At 45.0% G+C, this 17,921-nt stretch overlaps 1 protein-coding gene and 1 long non-coding RNA gene across 2 annotated transcripts; both read left to right on the top strand.

Annotated features, from left to right (window-relative positions):
- On the top strand, positions 1-3,625 carry UBL4A (ubiquitin like 4A). The gene is made up of 4 exons (XM_066616971.1): positions 1-268; positions 1,646-1,751; positions 2,466-2,671; positions 3,361-3,625. Exons 1-4 carry the CDS (start codon positions 221-223, stop codon positions 3,469-3,471), a joined length of 471 nt encoding a protein of 156 aa, XP_066473068.1. The 5' UTR covers positions 1-220; the 3' UTR covers positions 3,472-3,625.
- An 8,511-nt stretch (positions 3,626-12,136) lies between these two features.
- Positions 12,137-14,333, top strand: LOC136641727 (uncharacterized). Its single transcript, XR_010793913.1, has 3 exons — positions 12,137-12,227; positions 12,917-13,045; positions 13,803-14,333. It is a non-coding gene; the product is annotated as an uncharacterized lncRNA (long non-coding RNA).
- Positions 14,334-17,921: the final 3,588 nt, after the last annotated feature.

Raw genomic sequence — 17,921 nt, 5'->3', positions numbered from 1 at the left:
TTCCGTTCCGCCTCTCAAGGCGGGTTCCGCCTTTCTAGCCCTTCTTTCTATGATAAAGTAACGCGCGGCTCTCATGGAGATGGGAGAGTGCGGGGGCTCTTTTTCACCTATATAGGTCCCCCCAGCCCCGCACTGGGCCGTTCTGTCACCCGTCGTTCCTCCAGGAGTCTATGGTTCAGTTAAAGGGGCCGCTCGGCTTTCAGGGCTGCGGGATCCCGAGATGCTGCTTACGGTGAAAGCACTCCAGGGCCGGGAATGCAGCCTCCAGGTATGCTGCCTCTCTTCCGGGGGCCGAGGGGGCTGCCTGGCTGTGGCTTCCCAGCCCAGAGAGCCAAGCCCGTCGGGCTGCAGGGGCAGGGGAGGGCTGTGGCAGTGCAGACCTTGGCTCAGCCCGAGGGGCTCCAGCGGGGGCCGGGGAGAAAGAGGAGCCCGTCTCTGTGCCTTCCTTCCAGGCTCCAGCTCCCTGGGTGCCTGCAGTTCAGAGTGCTGCTTCCCAACCCCTGCTCTGTGGGCCACAGGTGGGCTGCGAGACCCTGAGCAGTGGGCCGCGAGGCCTCAGGAAAAGCGCCCCCTTTCCCCACTTCCAGTGTCTTCTCCCACAGAGAGTGGGCCTCCCACAGCCACAGGCTCTGAAGCGTCAGCTGTGGCTGTGGGCGGTCCATTCCCACCCCCTCTGATCGTCCCCGGGGGAGCGCTTGGGGGGCAGAGCACCAGAGACCGGACTCTCCACAGCCTCACGTGGTCCACAGTGATCCAGTTTGTGCCTCAGTGGTCTGTGGGTTCCTAAAGATTGGGAACTGCTGCTGTGGAGTTAAAGGCTTCCCGATCAAAAGATCTGACTTCCTTCCAAGCAGGCTTTGACCCCAAGTATACTAAGAATACACAGTAGCTATATGGTAGCTGTTGTTCTTCCAGCAGACTCAAATTGTTTCTTGAACCTGCTCATCCTCTTAGAAGGAGACAGACCTGTGTTAATCATGCCACGTTATGGAGGTGGCTGGAACAGAGTGGGTGACCTCAGGGACTCTGTGCCCATCATTAAACTGAGATTTTAACTTCTAATTCACAGTTCCCCTAGGGTGAGAAAGGCAGGCTAGAAATACAGGAAGTAAATAAATAAATCACATTTTCTTCTAGTAGCTTAATACCAGCACTTTCGTATTCCTTTGTCATGGATGGGGGGGGGGGGGAAACAAATTTTATTTCAAGCTGAAAAGTGATATATAAATAGTCAGTGTTATCTAATGGCTGCAAAACAGGCAGACAAACCTCTTAATACTGATAGAAATACCCCTTGTGGAATTGTTGTCTTTGTGCAACTATTAATTATACAGAAGTTGTGTCAGAATAAATGTTGGAAACTATAATTTAAATACCAAAAAAAAAATGCTGAGGCGATTTACAAGTGAGGCAAGCTTCCTAGAGAAGCTTGGGTGGAACTCTCTTATTTTAAGTGGGTATTTAGTGAAAGAATCTTTAAGTGGCAGATATCCAGCCTTAGGCAAAGGACTGAACTAGTTTCCTGTGTCAACTTTTCTAGATCTGTGTTTAATAAGGGCCTGCAGTCTTGGGAATATGAAGATTATCCATGGATCTTGCCCATTTGTCTGCTTAATCCCTGTCTTACCATGCTCTTGTTTTGCAGGTTTCCCCAGATGAGCGCATCTCCTCTCTGAAACGCCTGGTCTCAGAGAAGCTGAATATCCCAGTGTCCCAGCAGCGTCTGCTTTTCAAAGGCAAGGCTCTTGCAGGTGAGTGCCAGAGATTAATGACTGGGCAGCTGGGGATGGGTGAATAGTGGCCAGCTCATCTAGGATAGGAGGCAGGGTTGCATTAATTAATTAAAGCCACCAGTGGCTTCTTTGAAGGACAGTGTGTGCTCTGTAGTTGCCAGCTGTAAGAATAATTGAACCAACTGTTTTTGCTCCAGAGAAATAGCAGGATATTTTGTACTTTTGATTCCTGAGAATCTCAGCCAATTGCTCTGTATGGGCTTTCTCATTCCTTTTAAACCCATTTGTTAACCTTGAGTCTCATAGTTGCAGGTTGACAGTACCTACTGTAGAAAAGAGTGATCTCGTGTTTTGCTAGTACCCTACAGACAGCTCTGCTAAATCATTTGGATATGTTAGGACAGTATAAGCTATTTTGAATGAGCTGCAACATAAATAACTGTTTCATAAAAGATATTGAGAATCTTTGCCTTTAAGAGTTGCTTGGGTGTTCTCTGATAGCTACAGCAAACATTTCCAGTGTGGTCCCAATCTAGGAAGGTGGCAAACGGAACCCCTAGTTCTTTAGCTTATTAAAAAAATAATTGCATCTCTCAAGGTCATGTCAAACAATGGCTGTTGAGGGGAAAGCATTGAACATTCTGGCCAAGTGGCTGTCTTGTCCATCACCAAAGTACAGATTGTTCCCTAGACAGTGACCAGCCTTTCAGCAGACTTTTTTGTCTTTCCCAGATGAACACAGTCTTTCTGATTATTCTATTGGGCCTGAGTCAAAGCTCAACCTTGTGATCAAGCCTCCAGAGAAGGCATCACCTGAGGAACCTGGCCGTAGAGCTGGTCCCCCACAAAATCCTGTCATCTGGCATACACTGGCCCAAGTCCTGGGCAAGCATTTTAGTGTGGCTGATGCTGAGAAGGTGCTGGAGCAACTGCAAAAGGTAACTTCTCATACAGAACTGCAGGGGGAGAAGGGTGGCAGTTCCCTCAAGTTTTGCTTGTGAAGTCCTATCCACACTTACCTGAGAGTAAGCATGCACAGGATTGTGCTCTAAATCCCTAATAGATGGGTCTGCAGTTTCACTTTGCAAAACACTTTTGCAGCCTTTTTCTCAGTCAACCAACAACCCTTTGAGATAACCTCTAGTTCTTTGGCAGGCAGAGGAACACCCACCTGACTTCACATCAGTTGATAATTAACACTGGAAACCTTTGCATGCAAAAGGGAGTGAAAGTTCTGTCTGTGGTCTGAGATGGTGCATGCAAGTCATCACTTTATATTACAGTTGTCCACATCTTGCATGTGTGAGCCAGTTATAGTGAATTACCGAGGCCTGTCCAATTGGCAGAATAGGGACGTTGAGTGTAATCTCCCTGTTTAAAATCTGTTGCTGTATTCCAAGGATTGCATTGGCATTGTCTTTTGAAGCTACTGGTATAGTTGACAAGCACTTGCCGTTTTTAAAAACAGAAGTTATTTTATTAATACTGAATATTCTGAAACCTATTAGGCTAGCTGCTTTCTACTGATTTTCTCCCTTCCTCTCCCCCTCACACCAGTGTACCCTTAAGCCTCCTTACCACAAAATGTCTGGCTGTGTATTACATTTTCTTCTCCTCCCTTCTCTAGGATTATGAGCGAAGCCTTCGATTGCTGAGTTTGGATGACATAGAGCGCCTGGCAACACGCTTGCTCCACCCTGAAGTGGCTGAGGCTGTAGAAATGGGCTTTCTGGATTAGCTGCTGAACTTGGGGACAACTCTGAATGCCCCTTTGGACACAGAGCCCCTGGGCGGGGCCCAGCTTGGGGTTAATGGATCCTTCTGGACTGTCGTTAAAAGGGCGTTGAGCATCTGTAACCCCGTCCATTAAAGGTGGTGATGGGTGAGACTGATCTGCTCTGTCTAGTGTGTTCTGCTGATGTGCAGGGTAATGTTGATAGAGATCACTTGCCCAGTACTGAAAGATTGAGCTATCTTTGGGGTGGGGGACAGCTGTGTTTAGACATGATTTTCTTGTTCATTATCAGTGCCCAGTCGCTTCCAGTAGATTCATATTTATTGTTTTAGCCAAAGACCAAACCAGCTTTAGAACTTACCAGATTTCTCAGACAGAAAATCAAACTGGAATACAAACTTAAAATACACATTTTGAGAACCTTAATATCAATATTATCCCCAGTGTTATTCTCTCACCTACATAATGGGTTAATCTAAGTCCCCAGGACAACTTGCATCATTAGTTGAGCCAAATTTCAGTTAGTCTTATTACAGTTTACATCCAGATTTTTCAAAATACAAGACACCTGAACCATGCCCCAACACCATACTTGTACCACTGAAGCAACATGACATTCAACATATTTGTTAGATCACTGGTAGTCAACTTCTATGTGATTTTGAACATACCAAGATCAGAGAGAGTTTGTAAGTTACAAAATAATCTTCAAGGGAAAACAGATCTTGCTCAATGCATCCATGATTCTTGTTTAGAATGCATAAGAGATGCTTTTGACACACAGATCTATAGATGAAGCATTCAGGTGAACAGAGTGGTAGATTCTCTATCGTCCAGATATCACAAATACAAAATCTGCAGAGATGGTTCATTTTGTATATCTGTCCTCTACCAGAAATGTGACATTCTACTAAATAATGGTTAAAATTGGCTTGTGTGATGTTTCCAGCTGATGGTCAAGTGCCTTCTTGTATCTGGGTTGATAGAATTGAAAGAGATCAAATGTCAGGCTGGAGGCATTCGAAGATTCTGCAGTCAACATGTGTGCAAACAAAAATATCTTGTGTGCTGAACTGTGTACTGATTTGATGTCTGAGTCTGATCAAATGTCTGAACCGTTCTTCAGTTTGATTGGAGAAGCAACAGTGTGGGACAGGGGAGTTTAGATCATTTTCCAGATCTAAATCTACTCCTCCTCCCCATGAACTCCTCACTGAAAAAGAAATGGTGTTCTTTATATTGTACCTATGTGTTTGCCACTGGGAGGATCGTAATAGCTTGGGTTGGATCATTGATATGTGGACAATGGCATGGAGTAAAGGGTTAAACTCTCAACGTGCAGCCAGGAGATCTCATCATGGATCTCTGTTATTACGCTATTTCTCAACTTGCTAGCTTTTTGTGTCTCTTTTAAAAAGAAAACAAATGCTAGCCATGGAGCTGGAGTATCTACACCAAAGTATCTCTGACTTGAGTTATTAACCCTAGAGGCTGGTGATAGTGTAATATGAGTCTGTGCTCTCAGATTTAGACACTGAACAGGCTAAACCAGTGGTTCTCACACTTTTTAGCACCAGGACCCACTTTTTAGAATGACAGTCTGTCCTGGACCCACCAGAAGTGATGTCATAGCTGGAAGTGACATATTCAAGCAAATTAAAATAAATAATTATAAATGATTAATCCATTAAATAAGGGGAGATGAGGAAGCCCTGTTCCACCAAGTGAATTCTCTCTGTTGCCTGCCTGCAATAACCTCAACCCTACCCCTCCCCCCCAAAAAAATCAGTAAGGGCGCAATCCTAACCCCTTATGTCAGTGCTTTCCAGCATTGGGACGTGTGCTGCAGCCTGCAGTTGGGTGTCACTCACTGAGGCCTCCTCAAAGTAAGGGAATGTTTGTTCCCTTACCTCAGAGCTGCATTGCCCTTATGTCAGTGCTGGAAAGCACTGACATAAGGGGTTAGGATTGCGCCCTAAATTTTTCAACCCTACCCAGTGCCCTGTTCAATTTAAGTTCTTATATTTAAACCAGTTTAGACCTCAATCCTAACCAACTTTCCAGCACTGAAGAAAGGGCAATGCAACTCCAAGGTAAGGGAACAAATATCGCCTTGCCTTGAGGAGGCCTCCATGACTGGCCCCCAACTGCAGGATGCAGCACATGTCCCACAGTACACAGCTATGCAAGTTGTCCTAAGTTGGTTAGGATTGCACCCTTAGTGTGATTTGGGATGAAATCAGTTTTTTGTTTGGGCTAGGCTGAGATTCAAAGCTTCTCTAAACAGCATTAAAACCCCAGAGTGATGAGGAGAGGAGAGGAGGCTCCGCAGGAAAACAGGGGAGATGAGTCTGGAAAAGACAACAATCATTTCCAATAAAGCAGTCATTCCTAAACCTATTAGCACCAGAACCTACTGTTTAAAATGACACACTATCAGGACTCACCTAGCTTTATAAGTCTAAAAAAGAAAAAAAATACAGCTTACCAGTTCAAGCCTCTGTTATCCTTTATAGTGGGGGGGGGCTGCCTTCTGGAGCATCTGTTGAACGCCTCTTTCATCAGATTGAGTCATCTGATTCTGGTAGCTTTGCATTCCCCTTCGCCTGACCTTCAACACAAGCCAAGACATGTTTGCTTACTCATGAGTGAACATGAACATGTAGCATAGTTTTGCTTTTATAGGGCTCAATACATTTGTCAACTTGGAGGGAGGGACTTCCTTCTCCTTTTGGGGGGCTGTGTTCAGCAGATTGGGGCCACTCTAAAGGTGTTGGATTCCTCTTGGCATACCCTTTGCAATGGAATAAGGCATTGTTGTCTACTCACAAGTAAACGTGATGTCGCTCAGTTTCACTTTCCATAGGGCTTCATGTATTTTCCTTGTCAGTTTCAGCTTTGGACCCACCAAGTGCGTCATGACCCACAGTTCAGATTTATTTTATTAAGGCACAGGCTATTAACCATGACATACATTTTAGAACAGGGGTGTCAAACTGGTTTTATACAGAGAGCCAAAGTTAGCATTCAGGGCACCTGCTGAGGGCCGGAAGTGATGTCATTAAGCAGGAAGTGACATCATTAAGCAGCTGATGGCCAGAAATCAGCTCATTCACAAAAAAATTCATTAACTGCAAATGACAAAAGAGAAAATACCAATTCTTGATCATATTTCAAGATATGGGGGTCCCCAATTTTCATGTAGGCTGCTTTTCAGCAGTAACACCTACACACTACTCAGCAGCAGCAGAAGAGAGAGTGACTAAAATGATTACCCGGCTGGGGCACCTTCCTTATGAGAAAAGGCTACAGAGTGGGGCTCTTCAGTCCAGAAAAAAGGCACTTGAGGGAGGACATGATTGAGACATACAAAATTATGCAAGGGATGAATAAAGTAGATAGGGTGATGTTCTTTTCCTTCTTACACAACACCAGAACCAAGGGACATTCCCTAAAATTGAGTTTTGGGAGACATAGGACAGACAAAAAATATTTCTTTACCTAGCATATAATAGTCTGTGGAACTCCTTGCCACAGAATGTGGTGATGACATCTGGCCTGGATGCCTTTAAAAGGGAATTGCACAAATTTCTGGAAGAAAAATCCATCACAGGTTACAAGCCATGATGTGTATGTGCAACCTCCTGATTTTAGAATTAGGCTACCTCAGAATGTCAGATACAAGGGAGGGCACAAGGGTGCAAGTCTTCTGTTGTCTTGTGTGCTCCCTGAGGCATCTGGTGAGCCACTGAGATATAGGAGGCTGGACTAGATGGGCTTTCATTCGGGCTTTTCTTATGGAGAGGGTTGTAGCTGTGAAGCCCTTCTTGTTGGCTTCCTAGAAACACCTTGCTAGGCACTGTTAGAAACAGAATGTTGAACTACATTGCTGGCCTTTGATTTAAACCAGTAGAGATGTTCTTAAGATTAACATTGGTTTTCTTGGGTATAGAATGTCCCTTCTTTGGGACAAAAGTGGATAACACTACTTTCTTCCTTTCTTGAGAATCAAAATGAGAGGACTGTAGGTGCCGAATCTCCACCAATACACATGTATTGTGAACTGTTTCTAGTTTTTTTAAGTCTTGACTTTTATCTGACAACAAAATGAATTTCAGTCCTTGTGACTTGCGGTGGGGTGTGTGGAAGCACTGGTGTACAAATGGGGGGCTGAGGAGACTGTGAGCCCTGGGGCCAAACTGCAGGGGGATGACACCACTAGCGACCAAAATTGCTAAAATCGTGATTTGTAGGAATAATACATCATTCAATGCGTAATGTACAGCAGAATGCAATTAAAAAATTGAGTGAAATATCCCCATTCTATCAAAAGGTATGGGCAAAAAAACAGAGAAGAAAAATGCAATTGTCTTGTGTAACAAGAAGTACATTTCCTTAACTCAGAACAGATCAATGAGGCTGAGTATTTGAAGAGCTAATGAGATGCTATTATGACACAGCATGGAACCAGTAACATGTTAGTAAGGTGACACCCTCAGTGGGGTGTGTGTGTGTGACAGCACTATTGACCAGAATTGTGGAAATTGTGGTGTTATATACCATTAGATGCGTAACTTACAACAGAATGCAATGAAACAAACCACATTGAAATATCTTTGTTCTAACAAAAGCTATAGCCAAATAACCAGAAAGGCACAACTGCCTTATGCCACAAAAAGTGGATTTCCTTAACTCAAAACTGACCAATGAGTCTGAGTGTTCTGAGAGCTAATGAGATGTCATTATGAAACACTACGGAACCAGTTACATGTTATTATGAGTTAGCTCCCTTTTCCACTTATGAGAGCTAATACTAGAACCCCATGTTCAGTTGTAAGTGTCATCAAGTTGGCCACTTTTTTTGTTGGTTACTGATTAGTTGGGTAACCTGTATTGCTCTATATTAAAATAAATAAAGTTATTGGGGGTGACACTATGTGTTATCAGACTGGGTGACACCAACCCTAGTGATGCAATTGGTGGGAAACTTGGGTGGTGTTGTACACTGGCCTAGATGACTTTTAAAGCAAATTCTAAACGCTGATTGTGGACTATAGTCTATCAGTGTTATTAATCATGGTAGCTACATTGAACCTCCAGATGCAGGGGCAGTATGTCACTGAGACAGGGATGGATCCAGAGTTTGTGTCGGGAGGGTTCTTAACTTCAGAACCCAGGTCAACCAGACAGGTAGACCTGGGCTCCTGGTTGAACTTGTGCCTCTGTGGCTGAGGATTGCTGGGTGGGTAGACCTAAGTTCCTGTCTGGACTTGGAGCCCAGATTTACCTGCTGGATAGACCTGGGCTCCCATACTGACTGCCTTTGGGAATTGCTTCTTCCAGGTAGGTAGACCTGGGCTCCAGGTTAAACTTTGGCCTCTGTGTCCAAGGTTTGCTGGGCAGGTAGACTAGGGCTCCCACCTGGGCTTGCAGCCCAGATTATTTAATTTTGTCGTATGAGGGAGGTGTCAAAAATTTATAGGCCCCAATACCAAATGACCTTCATACACCACTGGGTGGCAGCTTCTAAAGGAAGCTATAGTGTGTCCTGAAGTGCTCAGTATTTCCAATACAAATAAAAATAAGGCCAAAAAAAATCCAGCAAATAGATTGTAATTGCATTAAATTATTGCTGAGGTCATTTAATTTTATTTTTTTGCACCAAAGTACTGTATGAGTAGAATGGACTGTCACTGACTGTATGAGTCAGGAAAAGCAAGTAACTTTTCAAACTATTAAGAAATAAGTCTTGCATGTTTATTGGAAGCATCAGTGGGAATGTGCATGTGATATAGCATAGGGATGTCCAAACTTTTTGGCAGGTGGGCCACATCATCTCTCTGACACTGTGTTGGGGGCAGGGAAATAAAAGAATGTACAATTCAAATTTGAATAAATTTACATAAATTTACATCAATGAATATATTAGAGATGGAACTTACATGAATGAAAGAGGGTCTTGCAATAGCACAAGGCCTATAAAAGGCCTTGCACAAAGCAAAGTTGGCCATTCCTTCACTGCTGCTGTTGCATCACAGATGTGAAACAGCAAGCAGTGGAGGGAGCCCTTGTCCCACAGCTCTTGTGAGAGGTCAAACAGTTGCCCTCATGCTGAGAACAGTTGTGTCGGGCCAGTGCTGGTTCCAGCAAATCTCTAGAGGGCCAGAGGCTCATTGGAGACTGGGGGTTCCCTGTGGGCCAGATTGGGAGTCCCTGAGGTCCACAAGTGGCCCCCAGGCTGGGGTTTGGGCCCCCCTGGTATAGCAGATCATAACTGGGGCTTTGCTGCATTGTATCCTGTCAAATGTACTGGTCCAGCCTTGTTATACACTGATTTTTTATAAATGGATTTGACTCAGCACGAATGACCCATACAAATGAGAAGGAATGTGCTGATCCCTGGAGAAGGGAAAAAATGCACCCCTTTCAAATCACAGTTTAAAAAACTGCTTTTTACTGTTGCAGAGAGACAGTCATACAGGTATAACCTAAGTATCCACAGATTTTTTCTCTCAAAGCTGATGAGAAGGGCCCTTTAAATTAAAGGAAAACAGTTGCCAGAGAGGGCAGCCGGCTGACAATCCATCAATCATTCTCTCTGCATGCTTCACTCCCCCCTTCCCCCTGAGCACATGAAAGAAGGCAAAATGGCAGCAATTATCACCTTCTCCATTCTTTCCCCCTTGCTGGGGCTCCTGGTAAAGGAGCTGCCTGCTGCCTCCTAGTGAAACCTAAGTGCCTGGAGAGACATTGATTGCCTCTTTGTGCATTATAAAGGTCAGCAAGGCTGTTTTCAAATCACAGGAAAGAGACTTTGTTTTTAAAATTGATTTGCTATAGTGTGTTTTTTGCCATCCAGGTGAGTTCTTGGAAAGGAACCCTCACGAATAACGAGTCTCAGCCTGTATTTCACTTTCCTGTGCGTTGATTCACACATTTACTAGAGAATCAAGAGTTGGTTCATTTATGCTGATTCATCATGTGAGAACTGTAATAACTGTGAATAACAGTGAAAACCTGCATAACACCTTGCACACAAAGCTTTTCAGAAGAGTCAATTCACACATTAAGCGAGCAGTCATAGGGCCCAATCCTATCCAACTTTCCAACACAGATGCAGCCATGCCAATGGGGCATATGCTGCATCCTGTGGTGGGCAGTTGGTCATGGAGGCCTCCTCAAGGTAGGGGGTTGCTTTATCCCTTTCCTTGAGGCTGCATTGTGGCAGCATTGGCTCTGGAAAGTTGGATAGGATTGGGTCCATAGAGAGCTCAGTCACTCTTGCACCTTTATCAGTTGAGGACTTCAAATAATAGTTTACATATGTGAATGGAACATCATAGGTAGAACAATACAAACAGATTTTTGAGATCACCCCTAGCCCAATGGAATCAGTTCATGCCTTCAGTTGCAGTAATCAAGGTTACAGAAATAAAGTGAAGAAATAAAGTGAAGTAGGTAGATTGGTCTCAAGTATATAGGATTTACATGATAATCAGTGGTAGTATTTTGACATTTGTGATTCTGAATAATGAGCTACCTTTAACAGCTACACAGCAGGCATGAATTCATCCCTACACAGCTTTCTCAAACATTACCTCTTTATGCCAGCAAAGCTATGCCTGTTAGATTGCTGCCTACCACAGAGCTGTTAAAGGCACAGGATGCGGTGCCTCTTGTCATCATCCCATTTGGCTAGCAGAATCAGATGATGAGGAAAGACTTGGCACACTTCCAAACATGCTGGGAAGTGTTTCTTGAAAATGGAAAAGCACTGGCACAGAGTCACCAACAGTTTAGTCCCAGGGAGAACAGACAGATGGTGCTTGAAGGAAGGTGCTTCCTGGTGAAAACCAAAGATAACACATTTCTTTGTAAACTGTTACATTTTTAATAATGTATATCCTCTTCCATTCAAAGATGTCAGTGCAAGTTGAACTGTGTGCTTTAAGGAGACACTATAAAGCAAAAGCAAGCTTTTTGAAAAACACCAAGTGATTCTATATCTGCACATTTCTGGCCCCAAATCAGAACATGCCAGGTTCACATGGTGGGAATTCAGCTTTTGGGACAGGTATTCATCTGTGATCTGATTCGCACGTGCGTGCCCAGCCCTTGAGACTGCAGTGCTCCTGCTGAGCTGCATGTGTGAATGGGCCACCATAGATCTGAGACTGCGCACTGAACTCTCACATTTCTCTTAAGGGAAATTTTTTCCAAGGATCCACACATGTTCCAACAGCCAGTCAGCAAGTGATGGCTACGCATATGCGAACCAGCCCAGTGATGGGAAAGGGCGCAATGTGGTTTCCCTGCTAAATGCAGACATAATTCCGTGAATGAATAAATCAGAACACTGCGTTGGAGGGGAAAGCGCTTTCCGCAGCGTTGTAAGAACGGCTTTCTTAGCTTGCAAGTCTTCAAGCGACTGGCATGCACGTGTCCATGAGGCCCCGGTCGTGCATGTCCGTCTGAATCAATGACACGGGTGCCACACGAATGACTTGCGCACCCTCCGCCACGCTCAGGCAGTCCGTCCGGCCTCGTGCAAGCCCGCGATGGCGAGCCAGCAGAAGCAGGAGGTGCCACTCGCCGCGCCGCGCCCTCGGCTGCTGCAGGCTCGGAGGGAGAGGGCGGCGCGGCTCCCCTCCAGCTCCGCCTCCTCGCCCGCGTCGGGCTGGCTGGCGGGCGGACGCCTCTGCCATGGAAGGAAGCGCTGCGCCTGGAGCGAGTGGCGCGTGCGGGGCCGGCCTGGCCTTGTATCCAGCGACGGGGCGGCGGGGGCGGCGGGGGCGGAGCGCTTGCAGGGAGCCCTGGGCGCCCCCACCCTGGTCTCTTCCCAGGGAAGGAGGCCGCTTGGAGGTTTGCGGGGTGTGGGGCCCACCCTTCGCCCTCTTCCTTTGCGCCTGCTGGAAAGCGGGGAGGGCAGTGGGAGGAAGGGGCGCGGGGAAGAGAAGCCCTGCGCCCTTGTGGTTGCAGCCGGTCGCCCAACCCCTTCGAACCACTGGGGCAAAAATGGGAATTGTTCTGTGCCCAAGAAGTTGAGAATTGGCCTGGTGGGGGGTCTGATCTCCGCCTTCCCTGCTGGTCTGCCCCCCGGAGGGGATGGGAATGGACCGCCCACAGCCGCAGCTGACACTTCCGTGCTTGTGGCTGTGCCTTCAGTGGTGGTCCACGGGAGATCGCTTGCTCGCTGAGATTCTGGAAGTGTTCACAGGGGATTCTTTTCCGGCGGGCACAATTAGGGATGAGCGTGAAAATTCTGATCAGTGTACTGGTTCTGAGTATAAAATGAGGGAGGAAGACCTCTGCCGAATTAATGAATTGCTTAGTAAAAGAGGTACTCCTGTGCAGGTGCTGTCGAAGGGTGGAACATCTCTGTTGTACAGAGGAGGGGAAACTGCACTTTTTTAAATTGTATGTTCCTTATGACCATGCTTAATGCTAGTGAGCTCAACATTCCTTTTCCATCATCATCACTGGCCCGGATTGCACTGGGCTCCTTGGCCCCAGACCCAGAGCCTCGCAAAGGAGGAATCAGCAAAGAACTGAACGTGACAGAGAACGTCTTGCATGTGTAAGTAAAGTGAGGGAGTCCTTACAAGAGGCACGCTGAAAGAGGTGTAAAGGGGGGGGGATACTCACATCTGAGCCAGTAGTTCAGTCTGCTAGAAGCTGGCTTCCCCAAGCCCCAGTGAGATGAGGTCCACTGTTAGATTATGGACAGAGGACTGGGCTTCAGACAGGAAAACCAGGGTTCAAATCCAGCTCCATCATTAGTATTAGTATTAATGTAGAACCATCTCTGTGCATGGCACTTTATAATAAATTTGGTCCCTGTCTCAAAGATGCTCACAGTCATAAAGCTGATATATTTTGTCCTCACCTCACAAGATTGTTGTGAGGCTAAAATAGTATAATTCCCATAAAAGCTGCCCTGGATTGCTTGGAGAAATACAAATAGAATAAAGTACTTTTGCACGGGTCCTTGTTTTCACATCAATTACATAGTCCTGTTCGTTTAAGTGTGGCTTGCCCCAGAGAACTTTGCATTGGACTGTTTCTGATACTAATTAGCAAGGGGCAAAAATTCTATTTAGATGTTTTGCCTTGGGACCAATGTTGCTCCTGCAGTTCCCCCAAGATAGGAAAAGAGAGATTGAGGCGTAACAGAGTACTGTGGGTCAGATCTAAGTAAATGTTTGCAAACTTAGTAGCAGGAGGTCAAGGACTGGAATAGAATGGGGTCAGTGATTTGAGCATGCTGTTACATTATGGGAGAGAGTTCACTGTAGAGCAGATTTTGACATCATACATTTATCCACTTATTGCAGTAGGTGGACAGCAGATGAGGCCCGAATCCTACGTGTTTCTATCAGCTCCTTCCTAGAACATCTCTCATTGGTGGTGGAGACTATGGATATCTTTGGACCCCCTGTGGCTTGATGGGCTGCTTGGTCTATCGACAAGAAGCAGCAGGCTCCCCAGTAACCTCAACTGGACTAGGAACTAGCCCACGTTGGTGATGTTGGAGAAGGCGCCAAGGTGTTGGAGGGGAGCATTCTTGAGCACTGATGATCAAGAATATTGGTGGGTATTGAGAAGCAGGCAAATCTGGAACTGCCTGTATGATATATAGACTGTATAGCATTTGGAGGTCAAACGCATTGCCTATATTGCAGTGGTTCTCAAACTGGTGGGTCATGTAAAGTGTTACCAGTTCATGTAAAAGGTCCCCCATCCCTTTAAGGGGCTGGGGAGTCGGCAAGGCCAGCAACGTGATTCCCAGTTGCGTTGTTAACAGGTGTAGAAAGGGGGTGATTTTACTTACAGGTGGCTGCAGGATGTTGCAAGAGGTGTGGGGAGCCCCGCACAGCCCTCCACAGGGCTCCCTGATGCTTAGAATGTTGGAAAGAAAACAGGCGCAAAGCACTTCCTCTTTGCATTTGCAACTAGAAAGTGCTTTGCGCCTGCTATTTTTCAATGTTCTAAGCATCAGGAGCCCTGTGGAGGGCTGCACGGGGCTCCTTGCACCTTCTGCAATGTCTTGCAGCCACCTGTAAGCACCCCACTTCTACCCCCGTTAGCAACACAATCCTGGGGATCATGCCGCTACCCTCACTCCCACTCCTACAAAGACTTACACTAGGGGTAAAACGCCCGGGAAGTTTGGGAACCACTGGTCTAAAACATGTCATAGTTCACATGTGTTCACTGTTAATTGATGACATGACATAAACCAACTGACTGTATTGATTGATCAGTGAAATGTATATAAACAAGTTCTTAATAAATGTGTTTTTGAAGCTCCTAAATTTAAGATCGATTGTGAGAAAATTCTTAAAAAACCACAACTGACACTTTTCCTCTTAGAAAGGGTAAAGTCATCTTAGTTATCTATTGCCTAGAAATGAAAACAGGAGAACAGTCTCTATTTTCCTGAAATTTGTGCAGCAGGCTGTGCTCAGATGCTGTGAGTTTATATCTAATGACTTTTAGTGAAATAACTATGATCTTCTTCTGTTCAACTAGTTTACAAGTCTGACTTGAAATGCTCAGGAGAACTTTGTTATTAGCCTGGTTTTTCCATATCCAAATAACATATTTCCACTGGAAGATTCAGTCCCAGTTCAAAAAATGTCAAGTTCCCTCTCGATTTCCCATCATATCCTTGCTTGTGGGTAGAGCTTGAATTAACCTGATTATAATGCAGCACAAGATCTGTAGTTTTTAAGATGGGTAAACACGTGCAGCCTAACCTTATATATGTTTACTTGGACGTCAATCTTACTGTGATTGGTGGGATTTAACTCTCGGGTAACTTTGCATAGGATTGCCACCACACCGGTGGTGTACTTATATATTGGTTGAGAAGTGCAGAACAGTCTGGGATTTGTAGTCTTAATGCTATATTGCAGCATTGCTTTGCCTGAAGTGAAGCAGTGTGAATCACAGCAATGTAAGTAACGAAATGGAGAAAAAAAAAAGACAGTGATCTTGATGGACTTGTAGGATCACCACTGCTTGATTGTTGTGACATGGACGAGGTATGAAATGGTGAGCAGTGTTGGAACTTAAACTACATCTTGTTCTGAAAGGTGACAGTGCAAGAAAAACAGATGGTGTTGAGTAAACTGGTTTAGCACAAACAGTCTTTTCTCAAAAAGTATTGGGAGTGTATAGAACAAGGGTCACCATAACACGTAAGCAGACTGAAATTTCTGGCATGAATACCCAGTGTGGGTTCAATGGAAGAATGGCAAATTTCTAGAAGGCTGTCAAATTCTGGAATAAAAGTCTGGCTAGTTGAAAATTCCAGCATTTTACCTGAAGTGCGATAATGAATGTCCACCATAATTTTGAACCCACCAGATTTTTACTGTTGGCAGATACAAGAGATATAGATGGCTTGAGTGCAGCAGTCCTAGTAATACTGAACACCCCTTCACAGAGTATTAATATAACTGGGATGCATAGAAATGTGTTCCCTTGCGTTATTAGTGTTTTATTATTTATCATGGGCATAGTACTTTTCAGTGCTCTGTTTCTATCATTTATGAGAATGACTTGCCCAAGGCCAACCAAGGAGCTTTATGCTGACTGGGATTTAATAAATAAATAAAATAAAAGATTTCTACCCTGCCCTTCCTCTGCTGAAGCAGATGCCTAAGTTGGCTTACAATTTATATCTAAAAATATACAATATAAAAACAATAAAATCACAAAAAGGTTGCCTGCACAAGAGGCAGGCAACCCATCACCAAATGCCAAACCACACAAAAATGTTCTAAGCTCTTGCCGAAGTGCCATGAGGGAGGGGGTACATCTTAATTCCCTCAGTAGGGAGTTTCATAATTGTGGCACCACTACCAAGAAGGCTTGCCCCTGTACCGCCATCCCTTTAACTTGGGAGAAAGGCAGCACTTGCAGGAAAGCCCCCTCAGATGACCTAAGAGGGTGGTCTGGAATATGTGGGAGAAGGTAGTCCCTCAGATAACCTCGTCCCAAACCATGAAGGGCTTTAAAACAGTAGTTCTTACACATTTACCACTGGGACCCACTTTTTGAATGAGAATCTGTCAGGACCCACTGGAAGTGATATCACACAGGGAAAATTTTTAACAATCCTAGGCTGCTATCCTACCCACACGTATCCAGGATTTAAGTCCCATGTACTAATCATTGTTAAAAGAATAGACATAGTAGCTTGTTTAAAGTACAAGTCTGTAACATTTACCCACATGCAGTCACATACTATGGTAACATCATGTCTAATATATTAAAAATAAAATATTGAAATGAATGGGGACCCACCTGAAATTGGCTCGTGACCCATCTAGTGGGTCCCGACCCACAGTTTGAGAAACACTGCTTTGAAAGTCAATACCGGCACTTTGAATTGGGCCTGGAAACAAATGGGCAGCCAGTGCAGTTGCTGAAGCAGTAGTCTGACAGAAGCAAACAACTTAGCTCCAGTAACCATCCTGGCCACTGCATTCTGCACTAGTTACAGCTTCCGAACCATCTTCAAGGGCAGCCCCACGTATAGTGCATTACAGTAATCCAGTCTTGAAGTCACTAGGGCATGGCCCACTGTGGTCAGATCTGATCAACTCAAGTACTGCTGCAGTTGACTTCTGCAGTGCTTCTTTTCTTCATCATCATTAGAAGATGGGTCCAGATACAGTATCTCCTTGTTTCACATATTCCTTTGGGCTCCACATTGATGTACGTTTGCATACCACTAATTTTGGAGCGCTGTATCGCTCTGTGGAGATCTTCTACAAGGTTGACAAATCTCCTTAAATGATTATTATTTTGGGATCCCAGTTCTTAACTGAGATGGCTGGGCTGTGTCTGGGCTGTAGGACTCTGCAGGTGGGGTCTCAGATAAAGGCTCCTCCATAGAAAAATCTTAGCCTGAATATGTTGGACATGAGTGTTCTATCCTGGCTTCCTCCCTGACATGCTAGTTTTCTGCGTGCAAGGAATTTTTTTTATAATGTGAGACCTCTTCCTCAGCACGAAGTGACCTCAGATGAAGAGGGATACCACATATTATACTAACAGCAAATCTACTTGTATTTGTGGCTCCACAATTTGCAAAGCTGGGAGCTGGCAATCCCTCGCACTTGGCACTTTTGAAATGGAAGAACTGTTCTGTGTTGATTCCCAAGCTGAGGGTGGAGTCTTCTGGTGGTCTGGAGCCAGGTGCATGTGGAAGTCAGTGCCACTCTTTTCTGCCCATCTCTTTGCTTCTTTCATCCTGCCTTGCATCTCCAGCACATTCCAGCCCTTCCACCACCTATTGGTTTTACCTATTCCTTTGCTTCTGCACAAGATTCTTTCTCTTGAAAAAGAAAATCCTATTTGTGACCCTTACTTAAGCCTTGTAAGTAATCTTGTCTGGGAGAAGCATTTGATTATTTTGAATGACTCAGTGTTAATTCTGC

Source organism: Tiliqua scincoides, chromosome 2, assembly GCF_035046505.1.
Source record: "Tiliqua scincoides isolate rTilSci1 chromosome 2, rTilSci1.hap2, whole genome shotgun sequence".
NCBI lineage: Eukaryota > Metazoa > Chordata > Lepidosauria > Squamata > Scincidae > Tiliqua > Tiliqua scincoides.
The sequence above is the reverse complement of the archived record's forward strand: the minus strand, read 5'-3'. Positions and strand labels throughout refer to the sequence as shown.